Source organism: Pelecanus crispus, chromosome 1, assembly GCF_030463565.1.
Source record: "Pelecanus crispus isolate bPelCri1 chromosome 1, bPelCri1.pri, whole genome shotgun sequence".
NCBI lineage: Eukaryota > Metazoa > Chordata > Aves > Pelecaniformes > Pelecanidae > Pelecanus > Pelecanus crispus.
Genome location: NC_134643.1, coordinates 136632361 through 136656547, shown reverse-complemented (window position 1 = coordinate 136656547; position 24187 = coordinate 136632361). Strand labels below are relative to the sequence as shown.

Here is a 24187-nt window from a genome sequence, read left to right as displayed (position 1 = left end):
CGCTTTGTCATCTGCATAACATGACTTTTCTTTAGCATTTAGTAGAGAGCCATTCTATTAAAGTCTGAGAGAGCTGCTTCAGAGACATGAGATCGAGACTTGCATTGATAAAGCTGATCATATACACTGCTACAGATAGATAGGTTCTACTATAACCTGTTGGGCACAGTTTGTCTAACCAAAACAGAGGAAGAAAGATCTTATTTAACAGAGTCACCTGTGTGCATCCTGGCACCATAGTAAGTTAAGCAAGTTAAATAAACTGTACTGAAAGTCTATTTGCCTTTCCAGCTGAAGCAGTAATCTTGCATAGTCTGAGAAGTTTCAGGAGTTGCTTGTTTATATTGCTGGTATCATAGAGATGGGGACTTCAGTCAATCTCTAACAATTCCGATCTTCTAATAGTAAAATGTTTCAGGGTGCATGATCAGCAGCTGAAGCATTTTCATATCTCAGCCTACTTTCCTTCTTGTCTTAACTTTTAAGAAAAATCAAGATCAATGAGAAGGAACATTGACTCCAAGTCCTTTAGACTTTGCTGAAATGCTAAATTTGCTTTAGGCAAAATAGTGTCCTCTGCAACAGATATATTCCTTGCTTCAGATTATTTAACTACTCGAGCTCAAAGAATAATTAATTAAAAATTGAGAAGCTAGGGGTTGAAGGAGGAAATCTAGCTTTTCAAACTTTTTACTCTCTTGCTAAAATCTAGAATTGAGGGAATGAGTCTTGAAGTCTTGAGAAACAGGAATATGGTAATCCAAAGCAGTATGTTTAGTTCCCTTTCTGTAAATACTTTTTTTTGTTTTCACATGCATGCTTTTACATCTAAAACATATTTAGATAAGCTTATTTGCTTGTGTATCTAGCCTATTTATAGTGTTGTTTATTTACTAATAAACCAGTTTTTAAATGCTGTACTTGTGCTTGTTGAATGATAATCAAGATTCAGTTAAAAAAAGGCTTTCACAAATATTAGTAAATTATTTTGCAGAAAAGAAATGCAACGTTACCCATTTCTTAACAAAATTGTAATTTAAATGAATATGTATAAGCCAAGTTGCTTACACAGATTGCACTTTTATAGTGTATGCTTCTGGATAGCTGACAAGTGCCAAATGTTTGTGTAAAGTGTATCAATCAGTGAGAAAAGATTTTATTTCTAAAAAAGTAAATAAAATCAAAGTTGCAAATACAGAGCTAGATTAAAATCATTTATGTAAACAGAAATATCTTACTTCCAAATTGAAACTTGTTACCTCTACTACAGTCTAGATTGTGAGAACAGGACTTGTTCCATCAGCTTTTTCCATTGTTATCCATGGCATCCTGCATCTGAACATCAGAAGTGTCATCTTCTATTTTCACAAGCAGGCAGAAGTCTCAAAATGTGCTTCAGATAAGATTCAGATGAGGAATAATCTTTTGCTTATCCTTGGCAATACACAAACATTCTTGAACATGTCAGCAGATTGCATGAAATGGTAAAAAAGCAGCCTTATACCTAGTCTGCAGAGGCCTCTAGGATACCTCTGGTAGCCTCAGGCCTCTAGTAACTGCCTCTCTCTCTTTGCCATGAAATAGGACTGAAGCTGATAGATGGTTGATTTGTGGTTCTGGTCTGGGAGCTACCTTAGGCAGATTCTTTCCCTGCAGGCAGAATTTACTGCTGGTAACGTGGTTTCATATAATCTTCTTGGCTGGGCTCTACTTGATTTATTTGGTTTCCAGCTGTGAGAGATGTGGGTCCTGAGAAACAGGTTGTGACTTGCATTCTCCATGAGGAGTGGTTCTCCATGAGTAAGAGGAGAGGTTTTGTATGCAGATTTCAGCTGTACATAGTCCTAATTGTTTGATTCTTGCAATTGTAGTAATGCATCTTTTTGTAAGGTAAGTTTCCTGGATATTTACAGTTCATTTCTTGTTTGTTAAGAACAACATAATGATTTTAGAATTTTTTATGGCAATACATGAAATTACTTGGAAGGTAAAAGAATTCTGTTCAGTCATGAGAGTCCCTATGCGTGTGCTTATTTGTCTGTTTTGAATAAGCAGGTGACCTGTAGTTAACTGCTATGAGTGCTCTTCATTCAGTGAGTAGATCCATCAGTTCTCTAGATTGAGACAGAGCTCTGGAGCTGTACTAGCTTGTTGTGAACACTTAAGATAGATGGGAAATACTTGGCCATGGTACTTTATCTCCAGAGCAGAATGACAGCTTTGCTTTACAGAGGTGCCTTTTCTGTTAACTACTTCTTACCTCAGATTGTCAAGGGTCAGGTAATTCCAGAAATCCAGAAATGAGTAACTTATTTTGGAAGTGCTTGGTTTTTTTCCTAAAAGTGTAAACATGGCCTTTTTTTTTTTTTTTTTTTTTTTTAAATTAGATTTGTCTTGTACACCATGGAGAGGATATGTTTTAGGAGCATATGTATATGCTGCTTATTTCAAGCAGCAATTCATTTGAAGTGTGCAAATATTCTTGATCGGAGGCTCTTAAAATACAGTTGATTTGGGGATCATGCTGGTGCTTCTCCTGAGTTGCGTTCAATGCATTTGGGCAGATACAATTTTGTAGTTCTGCTTGTATGTGCTGCTGGGTGAGTCCAGTTCCAGAGTGATGTCTGTCTTTCATCAGCTGTCCAGTAAAGCTCATTTGTGTGGTTTGATGTGAAAAACCTTAAATCTTAACCTTTCTGCTGTAGATATAGTTTTGAGAATTTCTGTACAATCCTCATTCTAAAGTACGTCAGCGTAGGATGGATCGTCAGGCTCCAGACTGGTTAGCCTCCAAATTCCTCAGTTATACAGTGATGCTGCTTTCAGAGGGAGAACATGAATATTCTAGAGCCTCTCCAAATCCATGAGGCTAGATTACAGATTAAATTATTTTTTTTTAAATATATTTTGTTCATCTGGTTTAGAACGCACAGTCTTGAATTATTTGGATAAAACCAAGTCTTGTACCTTTTTCTCCCACTGCACTGTCAGTACCAGTGTCAAGTATCCTCGGACCAGAAACCTAAGATTACAGGCGTTTGTATGCATAAGCCAGTGGTTGGCCATTGTGTACGTTTCGTAGCTTCAGAGGCTTTAAAATAACATGAGGGCTGTGTTGCAGCTTGAAGCTGATAGTGTGTTGCGTGCTCCTTACGTTGGGATGCTTGTGGGTTCAAAGTCTGTTGGGGCAGAGCTCGGGACTGCTTGAAGTACAGTCGGTTCCATATTGCCAGTACGAACAGTCCAGGCCCATCATCTCCCAAGCCATGCTCTGTCGCTGTCTTAGAAAGTTGTCATGGCCCAAAACTCAGTCAGCAAACATTACAAATTTAGTAATATGGACAGTAACAGTTCAGCGCTTCAGCTTACTAGTCGGCTCAGGTTTTGTTTAGCAGGGAAGAACTGACCAAAGGGACCGCCTTGATGATGTTTCCTAGTATGGGAGTTAACCTCCTCATGTGATCCTGTTTATCAATTTAATAAATTTCTGTATGAAAACCAGCTATTTATTCCTTTTGAGGGCTGTTTCTGGACTTTCCTTAGAATCTGGAACAATATTTATATAAAATATTAATACTTTTATTTTAAAACCTCTAATTTATGTTTATTGTTTGCTATTGTATTTTTATTAAAATGTCTGTGTGCATGTATATGTGCAGACATACATACATGCAGTGCATAGACATGTATACATATACACATGTGCACACACATATATAACATCTTTAGAGCTAATTTCTGTACGATTAGTCATTGATTGCTGTTATAATGTTCTTAGAAAAAAGATACCTCACAGCAGACAGTGTCTGGTCTTGTTCAAGACTCAGTCACAAGTTTTATGTGCTTGTCTCTTGTATAATTGTATTAAATATTAGTAATATAAAAAATTAGTCATAAACATCTTGATGCTAAAAATTTCAGAGTAAAGAACACTTTGCAATGACCTGTGTATACTGAGGGTATGTGAGGCAAGTGATTCCCCCACCCCAAAAAAGAGTGATTCTTAGTTAAGACTTGTATTCTTACTGCCGGGTCTTATTGTGCTGCTCAGATGAGCTTGAGTACTGGGTGCAAAGCAGAGCTTGAACCCAAAACTAAAAGCAGGGGAACATACTGTCTTCCCTTGCTAGCAGTAGCTAGTTTGGCTTATTCACATCAGCTACCATGCAGTTTGCTGTTTCGCCTTGTGCCAGCTGTTGACCACACAGGGATGCAGTTAGATTTTGGGGGTTAGTTTTCAGCCAGATTAGAAAAGACATGAGTAATTTTTGCCAGATTAGTGAGTTGAATTTGTTTTACCACATGCTAAGATGAGCAGTAGAGCACACACAAGACCAGGAATAGGGGACAGGGTTGCATACATATTAAAATGAGAAGCTCTTGAGCACAGATGACACTCAGACTTTTTGTTTAAAAACCAGTGTTATCTCCAAGGAAGAGGAACAGGGTTTGTTTCATGTCTTTGCTTACACTGCCAGCTTTAAGTAGAGGTGATCAACCTCTATTAGTGGTCCACCTCTATTAGTGGTCCAACAGCTTCATCCTTCCATTCCTCCAGAGCTCTATAGGTAAATACTGCCTGGTCTGCTGGCACTTGCTGTTCATCTTGTGTCTGTGCCATATGCTCTAAGTTTTCAAACACGGTTTGTATGCTAAAGTGTAAAGGCTGCAATGTAGATGTACTTTTATTTCACCTTTTTTGTTTTATGTGAAGTAGTTATTTTAGGTGTACAGTTTATTTCAGCCTATTTGACACAGACCAGCACTGTTTTAACTAGGTTTTGTGATGCACAAGAAGACCAGACTCCAGTATACATCAGCATTGGCATGAGGCAGGGGGTATGCACATTATGAGTATTTAGCGTAACATTAATTCACACTTCACGAGCTCTTTTCGTGCAGGAGCGTCTGCCTTCAGAATCTGATGGTGAATAGGGGCTGTGTGAACCTGGTGCGATGCTACTGCCCTGGTTTTACAAAAGAATATGTGAGGTGTGTAAAACACGGTCTTACACTTCAGTTTATTGCCTTGAAATCATTGTAGCGTGGATAGCATTTGGATATATAAACATCCACAAAGCTGAGCTGTGCCCTCTTTTTGCAAATAGAAATTGCTGCACGTAAGAGGCACGATGGAAAATGTGTACAGTCTATACAATCTTCGAGCAGTAGATTGAGACCAGTGGCACTTCCCCGAAAAAATAAATTACCCGAAATTTGCAGCACATTCATATTCAATTTCATCACAGCAGATGCTCATTAGTATGTTGTTATTAATTGGTATTCACTTTAGGTTTTGTTTAAAATGAAGATAATAATTAGGTTTTAATTACTGCATCTTTCTAAGGGGGGGAGGGGAGGAAATGCCTCTCAAAGCACTGAAGTATTTCCTGTACGCTTTGCTCCCTTACATCTAAGCCTTGAAAGAGTCTCTGAGACACATTTTTCTGCCAAGAGACTTCTTTTCTATTTCCTTTTCTTTCTTTCCTGTTTTTAAAGTATTAAGAATTAGTTCTAAAGGATTTGTTTGATGGACATACTGAGTCATATCACAGTAGTAAGAGCCACTGTTCTTTCTAATCAAATCACCAAAAAGGCTTTTCACAAAAGTAACTCTCTCAAGCAGCTGATTAATGAAGTGGTGCCACTGTTTTGTATTATAATTAATTGAAGTAATACAAATAACTTCTGTAGCCTGTGGAAATTATCTTCTTTGCAAAGCAGTCTTAATAGAGTTAGCAAACTAGAAGGGAGAGTTTTTTGTGGTTTGGGTTTTTTTTTTTTTAATTTCTTGTTGCCTTCATCATCCATAAAAACCATAGGTGACACAGCAGAAGACAGTAAATGACAAAAAATACAAAATAACACCACCACAGAGAGGGCTTGAAGAAATGGGAGAGAGTCAGGTGTAGAAGAAGGCAAAAGGGCAGAAAAAAATGAGAATGCAGAAAAGATTTAAAAGGTCATGAGTGTGGTGGGACTACAGAGAAGTATAGGAATCTGAGAGATGCCAAAGAGTAAATAAAAGACTCCAACCTACTGTAGAGGAATAGGAGTAATCTATAAAGCACTGAAAAAGCATTGACCATCGCATCTTACTTTGGTTAATACAGGAATTCACAATGGTTCAAAGAAAATTAATCTAGGTAGAGGCATTTTGTTTTCTGGCCTGTTCAAATGTACACTTTCAAGATACAGAGGTTTTACATGCTACTTAAAAGGTGTTTAGTAGAATAGCACTGTGTTTAGGTAAGTAAAACATCAGCACTAGAATCATTAGTTCTGTCTTCTACCTTGCTGTTGTGAATTTCCATCCACTTTTCCTTCTATTTATTTTTCCCTTTTTCCTTTCCTTAGACCTTTCTTACCTGGACTCTCTAGGTCATCATGCTGCCCTTAGCTACTAAATGGATTTTAAAGGTTGGTTTGTTAGCCACGCAGGTACCCTGTTAACAGGATGGAGGAGAATGAGGCATCTCAACTGAAGTCCCTTGGGATGTAATCTACAACAGCCAGCATGGAGGGAGAGGCCTTCTAATTTTAATGCCTAAATACAGCTCCCACCAAACTTCCCTCCATAACAGAAAAGCTGGTGAGAGATAGTGCATCTTAAGTTCTCCTCAGGCACTGTGTTTAGGGTAGGAAGATGCTCGCCGATGGTTAAATCTTTCCAGGTCCCCTTGTTTTCAGAGAGTTGAGCTTTGGCGCTTCTAAAAAAGAGGAAGAAAGGTGGACACTGGCAATTTTTCCACCCTCTCTGTGCAAGATTAAGAAAACCAAATTCAACTCTGTTCTTGCCAGAAGGGTTGCAAACCTGTGTCTGCTGCTTCTGGAAAAATCCCCTGCTCACTGACTACGCTGTTACGGAGTGAGGGAGTTGGGACTATTCTCCACTTGAAATTTTGCTTTGATGTGGAAAAAAGGCATCATGGTTTGCTGGGCCAGAGAGGTGGAGTGAGCCTTGCTCCAGAGCTCAATTTTTAGGCATTTGTGAGACAGGAGAAGAGAAGGTGCTACCCTTCAGTCCAGTGTCTTGTTCAAACATCAGCAGCTGTAGGGACAAGAAAAATACTAAGCTAGTCATTGTAGTCAAGCAGAGTGGACATGGGCACGTGTGGAGGCACAGCTGACCTTCAGGAACTCCAGAAATACAAATGCATGGCATCTGTGAAGTCTCCTTTCCTAATGTGTGCCCTAGTGAGCCGTTCTCTGCAATGTGTGGTAGCTGAGCGAGATTATTTTCTTTTCATGACTGAGCATTTTGTACCCTAGTTTTGTGCTTAGCCGTGGGAAAATTTGCTTTTCCAGTGTTTGTAATTCACCAGTTCTGTTAAGAAGACACCATTGGTTTCCTATTATGTTATCTGTGTAATCTTAAGTTCTTTGTGGGAAGGCAGATTGGAGATTTGCAGTTGGCCTTCTGATGCTACAGGAGACAGTTCTGCAACCGTATTAAACCTAGATTTCTTTAAATTAGTATTTTGTTGGCCACGCACAATGAATTTTTTTATTACATCTGTTATTTTTATATTATAAGCTGAATTTTTCTGTCAAAGGAGTGAATAACTGTGCTGAATGCAAACTATATACCTTTGGTTCCTTTATCTGTTCATTGCTGTTTTAAATGCAATTAAAAAAAAAAAATTTTGGTTGCATGGAAAGAACAAAGTGTTCATTCCATGAATGGAAGCTGTCAAAGAAGCAGATTTATCTGCTGAAGTCAGTTCTTAATGAAATCAAGAAATCAAACATTGTGAAACAAATACGAACTTCAAAATAGTTTTATTTTCATGTACTCACCATTCAGTCTTTCACGGGAAGGGAAGAATGCATAAATGGTGACACAAATATAGCCCAAGTTCTTGCCATAATGTTAGCAGTGTCAGGTTTTCTTTACACCAAAAATTCACCCTTAAAAGTAAAATATTACTTGGGTTCGAAGTTTTAGGGATTGGGCTTTTTTCCCTTTTTTAAACCTACAGGGTTATCAGAAATTAAGGAAATATAAGAAATGATGATATAAGTAATTCCTTTTAAATTTAAAGTCCTTTTAAATTTAAGGTAGCTCTTCCTTGGATTCATAAGCATGCCATAATATTCATGCTTATTTGCATGAAAATCTTCAAACCCTTTTGTTTTCCACCAATTACTAATTGTAAGATGTGGCAGGAAGCTAAAGGGAAGGAGATACTAGCACGTTATCAGTAAAAAAAAATTGTGTGTATGTGTGTGTATATATATGTCTATGTGTGGAAGTATACATTTTTTACATACTGATTTTTGTATTTTCTTTATCCATTTAAGCAGTGACTTTCAATTAGCCTGCCTACTAATATCAGGTCACTAAACTCTATAGCTGATGCTTTATTCTTTCATGTGGGTTGTCATTCGTTTGCTTCAGTTGGCTGGCAAAGGTTGTTGTATATCCATTACCAGCAACACAGCACTTTGCATTTCTGAATTGACAAGCAGCTATATTGACCTAGCGCTTATTATGGGTCAACAGCTGCGTTAACCGACGGAAGGACTGAGGGGCAATTAAAATGAATTGGCAAAAATATATCTTCCTAATTTACTCCAATTTGTTATTTATGCTAACATTGTATGGCTTCTATGGTGACACTAAACAGAATGGACCCAATAATGGCAATTAACATAAAAATATAATGGCTAATCAAATTGACAGCAACTGTTTCTCATCATCTCGACACACAATACATTATCAAAACAAACTATTATGAAGGAGGTAATTTCAGTGTTCTATTCAACCTGCTTCATGTGTGCAGTCAGGGAGATGTGTACCAGCAATTATAGCTGAATCTAAAAAACTAAACAAATAACTTAATCGCTGTCGTCCTCCTTTTTTCTTCTTCAGGAAGCAGTAATCAGGATTTACTAAAAATAACTGGTGTATAATAGTATAATGATGATGCATATCGTAGAATAGCTAATAAGGAATAAAATAAGCTTCTGTGTGTCTTTTTTTAAAATAGGTTCATATGAAGTGGAAAAAAGTATACTGTTAAAATATATAAAAAATAACTAAGCAGTAGTAATAGTTAAATGTCTCAACAGTTGCTTAATAGTTATAGATACTTTATAACATGTCAGTAGAAGTGTAAAATTATCTGAATTTAGTAACAAAACTTGGCTTGATTGGGTAGAAGACTGAAAAGCTAAGTTAAAGCAGAATTCCAATAAGCAGAAATAGTTTACCAGTTGCTCTTCCACTGCATTTTCAGGATCGTTCCTTGTAGTATACCGAGTCACAGTTTTACGTTGGTCTAACCACATTCTTCGTTGGTTTTATAGCTCAGCAAGAAAATCTTCAAGAGTTTGTACATATCTACATGTGTATTAAATGTATTAAAATGGACACTACTTCCCTGTTCGATGCTGTTACGGTTATCTCATTCTTAATTAGGATTTTTGTAATGCACAGCTCTTCAAACCATTGTTGGCCAATATTTGAGCTCCAGTAGCTTAAACAGCAGGGACTGGAATGTGGTTTTATTGAACAAGAGTTCAAGAAGATTAACTTGAAAGGGTTTAGTTGTAGCATGGGCAAGATGGATCTCATGTCTATTCGAGCAATCTTCTAGTGCACAGAATGGTGACAGTGATACAAATGTGTACAGGCATGTACTTTTGAACTAGAGGAATAGCACAGAGGCTTGATATCACTGACATTCAGAGTATTTAATTGAATGTCATATTCCACATGTACACACCTGCAGATTTTTGAACTGTGTGATTACTAATGTGCAGTAGCCTTCACAGATGTGTACAGCAAGGTGATGACATAGCTGTAAAGGTATATATGCACCTGTTCTTATTTGAATGGCATGTTCACAATTTATGTAACCACAGCTGTGTGCGCATGTGTGGGAAGGGAGGGAATACACCTGTATTCATCAAAAATATACATTAATTCTTTTTCTTTTTTGAGATGATTGCATTGTACAATATACTAAAGCACTGAAGTTACTTCTTTGTCCCATCATTCTTATGACTTCCATTTTGTTGCTAAAGCATCATTGTGATATGCGTATCTGTAAGAATGGATAAATGTGATTTACGTTTCTGTAAGAATGGATAAATTTAGTATCATTTATATAAATGCTTGGTGTAAATTGTGAGAAAAAGTGTAGAGAAGTAGTAAAGACATTTTGCAGCATAATAATAGTTCCAAAATCTGATGTGAATGGAACATATAAATGGTCAGAAAAAACCAGAAAGGATCACCTTTTGATAGTGGACTTAGAAATGGTTGCAAGAGACACACTTTTGAGTTGGGTTTTTAATTACTATCTTCTCACATTACAGTATTCTGATAAGGCCCTGTACACTCAGCTCTGCTTTTACCGATACATTTTTGATGTGGACTACGCAATAGATAAAGTGATTCCTGAAGATCGTAAAGGTAAGTTTAAATTTTTAATTAATTAACTATAGTTTAATAGCAACTTGCATGCTCGAAACTAGACCTACACATTTGTACTCTTCAAATCTTAACTATGAGGCCATAATCTAAAACAGAAAATAGAAGTAAGTATGCATTTAGGAATCCCCTGCAAGAGGAATGTGTTGTGTTGAGTTAACCACTTTAAGAATATATTGTATGTCTCCTTTCTTCTTTTGAAGCAACTGCGCTTTGGAAAAAGTGTTTTTCTTACACATTATGCCATTAGAGAAATCTCTTTGAAGGACACATCAGCTTCAGTAAATAGATTAATTAAAACATGTATACAATATCTAAAAGAAAAGCCAATTAAAACTTATGTTCAACTGTTAATATTGAAGAGATGCTTTTTATCAGGGAGAAGATGATGGCACAAGAAAAGAACAGTAATGCTAATTGTCTACAAAGCTCTCTTAAATATACAGATTAAGCTAATATTAGGGAGATTATTTTTTTTCCTCTCTTCTTCCAATTACCATAACATTTCTGAACTAAAACATTTCTAAGCTGTAATGGATCGTTCACGGGTTTTGTGTGGCTAAGTGATTTTCAAGCTGCCAAAAGAATATTTCTGAAGGTGGGCTAATGTTTGGCTGACTTGGAATTCTGAATAAAGCCATGTTTGGGTCCCACTGTTGAAGTGCGTTGTCCACAGAGAGCACTTCCACTGCATCCTCTCTGCAGTTCTGGTGATGCCTGTGAAGAAAAGGTGCTGCTGCTGGAGACTGGTATTCTGATAGCTGCTCTGCTGTGACAGTCTTCCCCACCCCTGCCCTGCATCTCCAGCTAGGTGGCTGGGTGATGGAAAGAGACTAAACAGAACTCGGTCTTTCTAAATGTTATTTTGATAAGCCTTATATGAAAATCACAATAGTGTAACCTCTGAGCTAAAAAATGCTCAAATGAGCGAGCAGTCTGATTTTGGCCTGTGGTACTTAGTTTCTTCTTTTAGAGGTTCTTATTTCCTTTCCTAATCCCTCTAAGACAGAGAACTCGCTCAGATGCTTGCACTTCAGAATGACTTTGTACATCCAAAGGTGGTCATGCTGTATAGCCATCTCAGTCTAATACAACTTTGTAGATGGACTGAAGGAATGTTATATGGTGGATGCTACTGCTAGCTGAAACCGAATTACTTTGTGTGTAGATCTCTTGCCTAATATAAGCACATTAAGAGTAGAAGAGGGCTTCATGGGTGATCACATCCAATCCCGGGCTACTGCAAGTTTATGACACTTCTTTTTGAAACCTGTGGGTGGTTCTTGCCCTTTCACTGCTCTTCAAGATCTGTTTCAGACCCTTGTTCTATGATGGCTGAAAATTCACTATAATTTTCCCATTCTAACTTGTTTGTAGGTGTTTTATGTCCATTCACTAAATGTTTACTATTTCCCTTCCCTGATGTTCTCTACCATGCTTTTGGAAACAGTGGTAGCATCTCTGTTTTGTTTTAAACTAAGGCAGAGACACTCTTAGCTTTCTTTAGGAGGAATTGGTCTCTGCTGCACAATCCTTCCTCTTAGCACCTTTGTGTGCAGTCTTTTCTAGATTGAATTAATCTCTGAGTATGAGAAACTAGAAATTACATGGTATTTTAGGTGGTATCTATCCAGTGTCTTGTACACTGGATTTGTATGTTTGCTGGAAGTACCTCCACTCATGCTTTCTTGAGTCATCTATGCCCTGTTCATAGCTGTATCATACCATTAACTTGTAGTTAAGTAATGATAGAAATCTTGAGGTTTGATTGGTTTTTTTTTTCCTCCTGTCATTTTGGAACCATGAGTTCATATCTCAGGTTCGTGGCATTTTGTTTGACTTTAATTTTCTTGGTTTCATTCATTTTGGAATGCTTAATCTCATTTGTAATTTTAGACTGCAAAGTTAAGGAATTGTCTCTGACAAATAGTATGGTGGCTTCTGCATTCAAATAATTTCCTACCTTCTGCCTGAATCAGAAAATGTTTCTTGGACCCTCACCACTAATTGGAGAAAGTTCAATAACATTAGTTTCCAGAGTAATTCTCAAGGAATTGTAAGAACTTCTGTTCTCTTGGACAGTTTACCTTTCAACATGGTGTATTTTTATCTTTTTCTTAGCAATTTGAAAGTTATTGTATAATCTTCTTCAGCCAGCCGGTGATTTCAGTCTTGGTGCTGCAGCAGGTGTTAAGGCCAGATAAATTAGATCTGTTAGTTTTCCTTTGAAAATTAGTTCTCTTCAAAGGGACTAACTAAGTGAGCCTGGTAAACCTATATACAATTTTGTCGCATTTTTCAGATGTCTTTTGGGATGAAGTAATCTTTCTATTGCTCTAAAATACATGCAGAACTTGAGGATAATTGCCTGTGGCTGTTTGGGTCACCTTTTTATTTATATACTGTTCTGTTTTCTAGTAATATATATTACTGATTGGATATACTTAATTCAAAACTCTGTAGGATTGAAATAATTTTCATATTCCAATTTTGTTGTAGTTGTGAAGTTGAAATTTAGTGAACTCCCCTTTATAACATGTTTATTTTCCCTTGGAAGCCAAAAAATTTTCTTTCTATGCCATCATTCACAAGCCATTCTGTCCTTGACCTGTGATCAGCATCACTGCTTTTATCAAAAATGGTAGCAAAGTTTTAATTTAGGTTTTGTACATCTTTGGTGTTTTCAGTCTCCTTTTTACTTTTTATGTGACTAAACCACTTATTTACTGTTGTTTTGATTTTGGTTTGGGGAGGTTTTTGCTTTGTTTTGGGAAGTTGTGTTTCAAAGCCTAAATTGCATGGACTTTAGGTGATTCTACCTTTTATTGCCTTTTTCCTGAGTTTTTTGAAGACCAGTTGTTCTTCTTTCTTGTAGATTCTGTTTAACAGCTTTAGGTTGTTACTCATCTTGAGTATTCTTCTATAAAAAGAAAAATTTTTCAGTGGCTGGAGATTCAAGATATAAATGTTTTTCACCGTAGTTTGAAAGAATTCATGTCTTCTCTCATTCAGAACCTCGAGATTTCAGGACTAGTTCACTTGCATTTTCTATACTTGCCTCTTCAAAATACAGAACCTTAATTACAGAACAGGTTTTGTTTGTTCAGCTATTTATATTGAAGGTCCATACTGTTTATTGAAATGGAATCTAAAATAATAATTGTGAAATCAGTGGGAGTTCAAAAAGACATTCAACCTGCTCCCTTTCCCTGGAAGAGGATCAATACCATAGCCTACTTTATAAAGATAGGCTACATTTAAAAAACCTCTGGTGATGCAGGTTCTACAACTTGTCAGGTTTTACAACCAGTTTCTTCTGGTGCTTCACTGTACTTAATATAGAGAGCTTTTTATAGCTAAGATGAATTTTGCTTTCTGAAGCTTATTCCATGCACAATGGGTGATAGAATATTTTTTTTTCTCCTAGAGTTTTACATATTTAAAACTGTATGCTATTGTGCAAGTCTTTTCAACTACAAACCTGAATTTTTTGGAGGAACAGGGGGAGAGTTTCCCACTTCTCTGTATGTTGTTGTTTGTTGGGGTTTTTTTAATAGACCTTCAATAGGTCAGATCTATCAGAGTGAAATACAGCAGCAGGATTAATTAACATGTTTTGCAGACCATTCTTCTGATTATTTATACCAGGATGGTGTTTACAGTATTTGCAACAACACTGTCCACTCATGTTTCATTTGTGATCTACTGTAATCATTGCATACTCTTGTTGGTCCATCTTTTCCCTGTAAGAACCAAAAATAAGCTGGTCGGTCTACAAGCTGCTTTATTGTTTCAGTGACTGATGAAGTTAGCTGTCAATTATGCCATCCAGGAATATCTGGACTATATAGTTATGGGTCTTTAGTCTTGCTATTAATAGTAGCAGTTAACCTCCAAACAAATGTGTCCATTCACCTGGAAGTTTAAGGTCTGTCATGATGATACAGTTTAATATGTTAACATTGTGATACAGTGCAAGGTTCTTAGTTTTCACACTACACGAAGTGAAATTCTGAAATTCTTTACTGTCTTTCTAAATTAGGAACTGTTGCACAGTTGGTATCGGGTCAAAAACCAATTTAATTTTCAATATCACTATGCCAAAACCCCTAATTTACAGATACCAATAATACCATAAGGGCTGTTCATTCTGAATTATTTTTTTAATCAGGAAAGGAAAAAAGTGCTCTACTGTGACTAGTAACATACTCAAAATGTTTTCAGCACTTTCTCACACTTAGTTTTTCAAAGCTGGGTTGTGGCTTTAGTCAAGCATTGCTACCTAGGTGAACAGTCAGAGTAGTAAGAAGCAGCAGGAGTAGCGAAGTAGTAGCATCCTCTGTTCATTTGGATGAAAAAAGGATAGGTAAACTATCAGTGATTTTAAACACATGATGTTTAAATACAGGAGTATGCTTACTCTGTAAGCCTTAACTTCAGAAAAGGAAACCAATGTATTTTTACAGCTATGTCACCAGGAGATCAAAATAGAGTATAGTAAGCTTTATATCATTATTCCGTTCAAACATTGGTGGTGTTAAATATTCAAAGGTATTACTGTTTTCATTTTGCTTCTACACTAAAATGAAAACCTTTAGAAACAGAGAGAAATGGAGCCCACATAAAGTCAGTACAACTAGTCTGCCTCACGCAGATGTCTCTAGTTCAGTTCCCCCTCCTGCCATCAAATAGAAATCTTCATGGAAGACAAGGATGCTGCAGTCTCCTTATTTGCAATGACTGCAGCATTATTCCAAAAGCATTAATATCATTGAGGTTTTGCATGGTGCTGCAATTTTTTGAGGAATGGTATCCTGGTCATAGGATTTTTTTCTGTTCCATGCTATAGAATGGGACTGAAAGCCACCATCTTTCCACCATCCCATTTCTAAGAGAGGGAAGGTCACAGATGTTGTTCCCAAGGCATTGAAGTATTTCAGGGGCAAAAACAGGAAAGATGTTGCAGTATATCCTTTCACAGAATATTTTCAATTGAGCCCATGGTTATTGGATTCAGAAAAGTCTGGGTGTATCCATTTAATGGGTAAGCAGAAAAAGGTGAGGATGGGAGGAAGAAAACTTAGGGAAAAGTGGTTAAATGTTCCTATTTGATGGGAAGACCTACATCTTCAAAGTACATGCCACTTTGTGGAAACAGAATATAATTGCTTTGATCATATACTTAGGGACTGCGGTTTTGTAAACCCAAATGTATATTCAGAGGATATTTTCATACTTTTATCACAGCTTTGTATGTGCCTCACTCCACCCTTCTGTGCAAACACCAAGAGTGCCTAGTTTACTTTATGGATGAATAAACTGCAAAATTTTGTTGGGAAAATGAAACTCTTCTAAGCTGTGTGACCTAGACATAAAACCACAAAATTCAGCTCTGAATATTTGTGTGTATCCTGTCATTTCAGTGTTGGGTGTTTTTCCCCAGTATGTTCGTAACTTGGTGTGCCAAGCTAGAAGGATTGTATTGTATGTGAAACCAGTCTAATGAAATGGAGACTTCTGGCATCAGAAAAATTTGCCACATTTTTATCGGTATACAGGCAGGAAGACAACAATAAAGTACTTGTTGCAATAAATAAGAAAGGGGATATAGTTATATATGTGCACTTTCCAGGGGAAGATAAGGGGAAATCTTATAAAGAACCTATGTGCATATGTGTGTATGCATTTATTTTTAAGATGGCAACAGCTGCAACTTGGTATATCTCTTCTCAGAGAGTACAGTTCAATAAACAAAGCATTTCTGTTTGCATCACATCTCCAGACACTAAGACTTCAGTTCACTATAGTGATCTTTACATCCAAGCAAACAAATGCTCCTCTGCACATTTGCTGTCAAGTACTTTGTCTTCCATTCATGTTGTTTTGAAGGATTGTAAAATAATAATTTTGAAGAATTTAATCTTTGAGTATATCTTCAAAAGCACTTGTTCATTTTTCCTTAATATGTTGTTTTGAAGAGGAAGATTTCTGACTATTTTTTTTTTAAATTTGAGTCACTGTTTCTTGAGTATTTTTAAATATCACTAACTTCTTTGAAAGCAAAAATATTGAAAATTATTCACTGTTTGTTGACCCTTTCAAAGTAATGTATGGGCAGTTGCTGATCTTTAAATCTTAAGTCATCCTCCTGTAATGATCATACTTTTTTTTATTGCCAGTGGGACATTTTTAACATCTTAAGTGTAACTTTTTCTCCATTCTATTTCTGCTCCTGTGGTCTTTTTGTTAAACCTACAAAATCTACGTAAACCCCATTACACTGTACATTTCTATAACCCTTTCCCTGAGCACAAAACTTAATGGGCTGTGACACCTCTCTTGGAGTTATGAATTGTTGAGTTATTTTCTCTGCTTGTGAATGAAACAAATGGAAATAATGAGTTAAAACATTTATGATATGTCCACAATGTGGGAAATCTGTGTCATGACAGGAGTGCATTTACTGTGGTTCATACCACTAATAAAATAGTCTTGATTAATGAAGACTTCTTTTTTTTTTTTCCTTGCACATTGTATTAATGTTGCAGGTGGGATGACACAGTAGCTTAACTAACTTCTGATTCCTCCTGGATTGGAATGGTTATTTGACCTTTTCAAATAAATACCCTGCTGCTACTGATAGATTCCACCCCACCCCCTATGTGGGACGAAGTGAACAAGTATCTTCTCATTTGCACTTCGGGATTTTTTTCCTACTTAAGTATATAGATACATGTCAACTTGTTATAGCCCATACAATGGCATAGTCTATCTAATGTCATCTGCCTCCTTTATCAGTCCTCTCGTGAGTTTCTCTAAACAGAAAATATTTTTAAAGGCCTTTTTTCTTCACTGTTTCTTTTTTATCTGCAACTTGCTGACATTTTTCTTATAGAGACCTTTCTCTTTCTGTTTTCATCTCTGTTAATAAAGTTTGGGGTTGTTTTTTGATGGGGGGCAGTTCTGTTGTTAAATCCAAGTCAGAAGTGACAAGACTTCTTTTAATGACTACTGCTTCTCACAGCAGTAAGCTCTTTTCTCTGGTGGAAACTGCAAGACTAGCATGTTTTTCCTTTTAGAAGACCCTTGAGTTTGATGGATCTGGCAGTGTACTCGGGGGGGGGGGGAATTGTGTCTTTTAGATACCAGAATTCTGACATCATGCTAATTTTTCTTAGATTATTTTAGTAGAAATTGGAAATATAAATATAAACAATTTAACTCTGTATAATCCATTCAGTATACATGTGCCTAGACATCAGAAGGATAATGTAAAGCCAAGGCTTTAAAGAGATTTAAAAAAAGAAACAATTATCTGTATGATTTTTAAGTCTCGTAAGAAATGTATTTTAGAACTTGCCAGTGATGGCTCATAATCACTTTGATATTTTGAGGAAAATGGTAGCTTTAAACAGATGATACAGAATTTATTTTTAAAAATGTATTGTGCTTATACAGTTGATGGCTTTTATTTCCATAATGTTTTTTACTACATAATTATACATCTTAATTACGTAATTACAGTCATAATTATTATGTAATTACATGTAGTTCCACTAATTACAAAATCAGGAAGTGTAATTATCTACTAAAAACTTTCTGAAATCTTATTTGTTCACTAGAGATTATTTAAAAGACCAGTGACCTACTGAAGATGGTATACAGTCTTGTACATAATACCAGCTCTCCTTTTCCCTTTCTTTATGGCCAGTATAGTTTGAGAGGGTTGTGGAAGGACTATCATGTCTTTAATTACTCTTTCCCTTAAAATTAGGTTGGAAACCTCGACATGCCTGCAAATTTGGAGCCTCTTAATTTTTGTCACTGATACCTTGTATCTTTAAATTTAGATTCTGTAGCCGAACTTACAGAAAGTTGCATAGTTTCAGTTAACACCCTTGTAACTTTATTCTTCGTATTTTGGCTGAGGGTATCTGGTTCAGGTATCTGGTGTCAGCTATAAAGATGTTTGGAAAAGTATTGTTTATGGCCATGTATATGTGGAGTGATCTTGACTCCACAGAAGATAAGGGGAATGCAGCTGATTTCTCATGGGCCAAAGATTTCTTTTATTGGGTAAAACTGCTTTTTTAAATTTTGTTTTCCTATATCGATACACGTTCATGTCTGTATGCTGATTAATTACTTACTGTTGCACATACTTGATTATAAATTAATCTAACTGTGCAGTTTGAAACCAGAAATTGTTTCTTGCATGTTAGAGAAGAGAAAATTAATATTCAGGACATCTTGTGGTTCTTTTGTCCTGGTATTTTGTTAAAACTGGGCAGATAGAAACTCTGTTTTCTATATATTAAGTCATGAGCTACCTTTGGTAGTTTGAATGAAGAGTGTATTGTAAAGTGGTAGATTTTGTGGTTTGTTTTTTTTTTTCACTCTAACACTGTGATGTATCAAAATGACATCAGAAATACAAAGCTTTCTCTCACACTCATTGTGACAGCAAACATGCATTTATTATGTCATAGTATTAAAGCGAACCACCAAGGGGAAAATACTTTCAGTAACAGAAAACAGAATTCATGTGAAAGGGATCATGTAAGAAAGTGATCACAGTTTATGATATTAATAAAAAGGAAGAAAATTGTAATTTCTGTGTCAGAAGGGAAATGGTGAAATAGAAACATGAAGAAAACAGGTTACTGGAATATTGACATTTCTGTGGAACGCTTCAAGACTTACTACTGTGTACACACAGTATTGGTGCACAATTTTTCTGTGTCTATTATATAAGGCAACTGTTTTACTGTATACTTGCCAAAAGTTATTTTAAGCTCCCAAACTTGGCCTGGGTCTGCAGGTGATGTTACCTCAACTTGCATCTGCTAAGCATACGAGCCTAAGGAGAATTTCTCTCCAAACCAGTTTGAATTATATTGACCTTTAAAAGAAACACATAGAGTCATTATTTGTGAACACAGATTGTGAAAACAGCATCCTTATTTGATCTCCAAGATTTAAATTAATGCTGCAAATAAAATTATTTTAATTATACTTACTGAAGTATAACAACTGCATGGGCGACATTTCTTTTGAAATACCTTTCTGTATCCTTAACAAACAAAGGATTTATATCAAAGACATGATGAAAATACAGTTATGCTCTTTTCTCTAAGAAATGGATGGAGATAAGTTACTCTCTTTATTGAGGACTAGAAGACTATGTAGAGAATAGCATAATGGAAAATATTTGTTTTATTCCATAGGGGACACAAAAATGGTGCATGATATATGTATAAAAAATGCAGCACAAGACAGAGAAGTGTCTAAATGATGCTTAAATTTGGACATCAAAAAATCATAGAATAGAATCATAGAATCGTTTAGGTTGGAAAAGACCTTTAAGATCATTCAGTCCAACCATTAACCTAACATTACCAAGTCCACCACTAAACCACTTAAAATACTTCCCTTTATAAAGGTGTATTACATTTTTGGCATCTCCCCATCAGAAAAATGTGGCAGTATCAACCCATGCAGATTGATCTATTTCTGGGGGGAAAAATAATGGAGCACTTGAAGCCATGGGTGTTACTGCCATGAAAATAGAGTGCACAAGAAACTGTTTGGAGTATGTATTTCAGAAAAGTGTGTGCGAGCACAACTGCAACCTCTTTGCCTTTCAAACCATGCCTCTGCTTGCACAGTTTTCAAGTCCATCTCTCAGCAAAGCCACACTTGTTCCATGACAAAGAGTGGCTCTACAAGACACGAGAACTACTATTTTTCTTTTTCCCTTCCCAACTCTTTTAGGTTTTTTTGAGGATCATCTCTTCATAACAATCCAACTACCAAATTTCATGTTTCAGGCTAATGTAATTCCACTGGCTTTTGAGAACAAATGAGTCTTCTGTGACAGACCAAAACGTGGCTCGCCTTGAAGGAAAAAAACAGCAGGATGTTCTTCTGTCCTGGCTTGTCCCTCTTCTTGTGAGGGGGCCTAGATCGGTGAGAGGGGCGGCTGATTGGGTTAGGGAGCCCTTTGTTTTTATCTAGCAGAAATGAGTTGGGAAGAAGTTGATTTGATCCTGCCAGGATTACAACTGTCAAATGCATATCAAAATGTTTTCCTATCTTATATTATTTAACTCAGAATATAATAATGTAATTATTTTGACATGAAAACGTTACGTACTGTGGTATTTCCACTTATCTTTAAATAGACATTTTTCACTTTGTGAGAGATGCATGCAGTAAGACAAAACAAAAAATGAATAAAGAGGAGTGAGTGACAGCCTAAGGTAGTTTATTTAGATGATAAAAACAAATAATATTTGACATTAATAGAATTTTACAGACTTGGAATTAAAACATTTAGCTAGTTATGGTATTGTTTTATATTTTTGGTGTAACAATATATGTTGCATAAACAGCCAACAGAACATAACAGTAGCACGTTTATCAGATTAATATTTTTCTTAGAAATTGTGTTACATATTCTTGGGGGAGGGCAAAGGAGCATTAAAGGGAAATTTTAAAATATGTATTATTTTTATACTGTTCATGAATCATATACATGTGTATTCACCTTAAATGAGACTTTTTTTTTTTTTGTGCTAGAGCTGAGCCTGTAGTTTAAAACATCCTTAATGAAAAATAGTTAGTGGTGAGTGACCAAAACAAATATAGTTAACATACTTACTAAGAGCATTAGCTACCATGCTTTTGAACAGTAATGGTAAACTATAGTAATCAAGAACCTCATGTAGAAAATTTTTATTATTTCCTACTTTAAATTTTGTGTTGTACAGGAATCAATGGATTTGAAATGGGATATCATGCGTGCAATTTCATGGTAACTTGACACGTAAATAATTTCAAGTATTACTTAATTTAGGAAGTCAAAAGTGTAGCTTCTTTTGTTGGAGACAAGTATGTCCATAATTTTGCGAAAGCAGCAGATGTTGGAACATAAAATGCATGCATTCATTGAAGCACAACTGCTGCAACTCTTCTAGTAGTTGCATTTAGAGAGAAAGAAAGAAAAAGAGGTTCTTATCTGAAGGTTTTATTTCTGAAAGTCTGGATCCAAGTTTAAAGACAGTATTTCTATTTTTTTCATTTCTCTTCTCCGAAGATTTATCAGCTGTTTCCCAGTTTAAGCCATACTTCAGATACTACAGTGATGCAAGCAGCCATAAAGGCAACCTGGTTATAAAGACACAGCAAAAAAATATTTTCTCAGTGTTTCCAGAAAAGGGAAACTGTGATACTATTCAGAAATTAGAGTGAAGTGTCCATGCCTTTTTGAACTTCTGAATATGATCTCAAGTCTTTGCTTCGTTTGGATTTTATTTTATTGCTGTGGCAAATTTTGAACATGAGGAGTATCCAGTCAGGAGTTCCTATTTCGACAAAACATGCATTTTGTTTCAGTATTTAGTCAATTAACTTATAAGCGTGCCTGTGTTTTCTAGCAAGTACCAAAAAGGATCCTTTTTGTTCTATTATGGCATTTAACACTAGCAATTTTTGATACTTACAGGTATTCTCTGTCCTACTAGTGAATACTGATGCTGCGCAGACCCTTAGGGTGTAGGTAACCAAATATGCCTGTTTTAAGCTGTCCCTCCAGCACTCAGTTTTGCCTGTGGTATCTGTGGGTTTCAAGGCACCTGTGATGTGGCTGGCTGCTGCTCTCACCACTTCTCCATTTCCAGGTATCTCTGCTGCCCTGGCAAAAAGCACTCTCTCTCATTCATGTAGCTCCTGGGTTTGCTCAGCTCTCCCAGCATGAAGGTACATTTCAGAAAGTGAGGATATTCCTAAGTGAGAAGGAAGAAGCAGTTCAAATTATGGCAGCCACTGTAAAATCTTTGTCTTAAACTCTAGTATAATACCTAATAGGTGTAGTATAAGAGAGCAGATTTGATGGCAGTGACTCATCACCTGGAGTCCCAGTGCACTGGTGCATTCTGGTTTTCCTTCTTTCAGTTCCATTAACTGCTTTTTAGGGGGGAAATATTATCATCAGGATAGAATTTTTTATTTTATTTTATTTTATTTTTTTAATTATAGCCATGCTGGGCTTTCAGGAGCCCTCATCTTCACCCCTTTTTGGTCTTTTTTTTTTTTAAATAGTCTTACTGTTTAGAGATCCTTTGGAAATAGCTTTCCATTTCCTGCTGCCATCAGCATCCAGTGTCACCTGCTGCATGTTTTAGACCAACGTCCTTCCAGGAATTGAGGTGCTGGCATTTTAGTTTTGTGGCCCTAGACCTGCCACTGGGTTAGCATCCAAAAAACGGATGTGAAAGAAGAGTAACAGTACATTCAGACTTTACAAAGGTTTTATGAGGACAAATGAAAGAAGGGTAAGATACAACTACAGATTACCACAGGATAAGGTAAACGGGTAATTACCATGGTGAAGCCTTACGTTGCACGTTCATGCTTTCAGTTACTTGTCTGTGTGCCTCTGCCCTGACTCTAGAAACAATATTAGTGGTTCAGCATTACACTTCAAAAATTACGTTGTACTTTGAGAGGATTTGAGTTGTTGAGGATTTTTTGTAACATAACGGCAGTCTGATATGCTATGGAAATACAAAAATGAAAAACAACGCAACTTCATTGAGCCAAATACTTACTCCCCTTTAAGTCTCCGTTGTTCTCTGTAAAACACCTCCCTAGATAAGGGATGCCAACAGCATCCTGGCTTGTATCAGGAATAGTGTGGCCATCAGGACAAGGGAAGTAATCATCCCCCTCTACTTGGCACTGGTGAGGCCTCACCTCAAATACTGTGTTCAGTTTTGGGCCACTCACTACAAGAAAGACATTGAGGTGCTGGAACACACCCAAAGAAGGGCAATGAAGCTGGTGAAGGGTCTGAAGAACAAGTCTTATGAGGAGCGGCTGAAGGAACTGGGATTGTTTAGCCTGGAGAAGAAGAGGCTGAGGGGAGACCTTATCGCTCCCTACAGCTACCTGAAAGGAGGTTGTAGTGAGGTGGATGTTGGTCCCTTTTCCCAAGTAACAAGCGATAAGACAAGAGGAAATGGCCTTAAGTTGCACCAGGGGAGGTTTAGATTGGATATTAGGAAAAATTTCTTCACCAAAAGGGTTGTCAAGCATTGGAACAGGCTGCCCAGGGAAGTGGTTAAGTCACCATCCCAGGAGATATTTAAAAGATGTGTAGGTGTGGTGCTTAGGGACATGGTTTAGTGGTGGACTTGGCCATGCTAGGTTAACAGTTGGACTGGATGATCTTAAAGGTCTTTTCCAAGCTAAATGATTCTGTGATTCTGTAGCAATTATAGAGTAAACCTTTCTTTTTTCATGGGGGAGGGAAATGTTGTGGGGTTTATTTATTTGTTTGGTCTTTGCTTCTTAAGAGACAGGTAAAGAACCAGTTGTCACATCAAAATCCATGGCACTATGTTGGTACCGTAATCAAGGGCCCAACAAAATATTAATACTAAAGTAACTTTTTATTAGGCTGTCATAGGGATTCATGTGGGTTTTTTTGTTGAACAGGTTGTATTTTATAAAGGAAAGGAGAAATGCCTGTTCTGAATTAAATAAGGAAAGAGCATTAGGGCAAAAGAAGAATAAAGGCATAAAAGAACAAACCAGATGTATGAAGTGAATTTGACAAAAAACAATCCTAAAATTCACAATACAGAAAATGTGGGAGGGAGTCCTGAGAAATAGAAATGTTGAAGGATTTGGAGAGGCAACAATAAATTAAACTAATTTGCAGTACAGCTTGACAGTGAAATA

General features: G+C 36.5%; 1 protein-coding gene across 2 annotated transcripts in view; it reads left to right on the top strand.

Moving 5' to 3' along the window:
• Positions 1 to 24187, top strand: part of POLA1 (DNA polymerase alpha 1, catalytic subunit) — a 206813-nt gene that overhangs the window by 152380 nt on the left and 30246 nt on the right. For both annotated transcript variants that reach the window (XM_075718412.1, XM_075718403.1), the window contains exon 36: positions 10327 to 10423. In XM_075718412.1, the coding sequence (XP_075574527.1) occupies positions 10327 to 10423 (97 nt within the window). The remainder of the gene's footprint in view (positions 1 to 10326; positions 10424 to 24187) is intronic.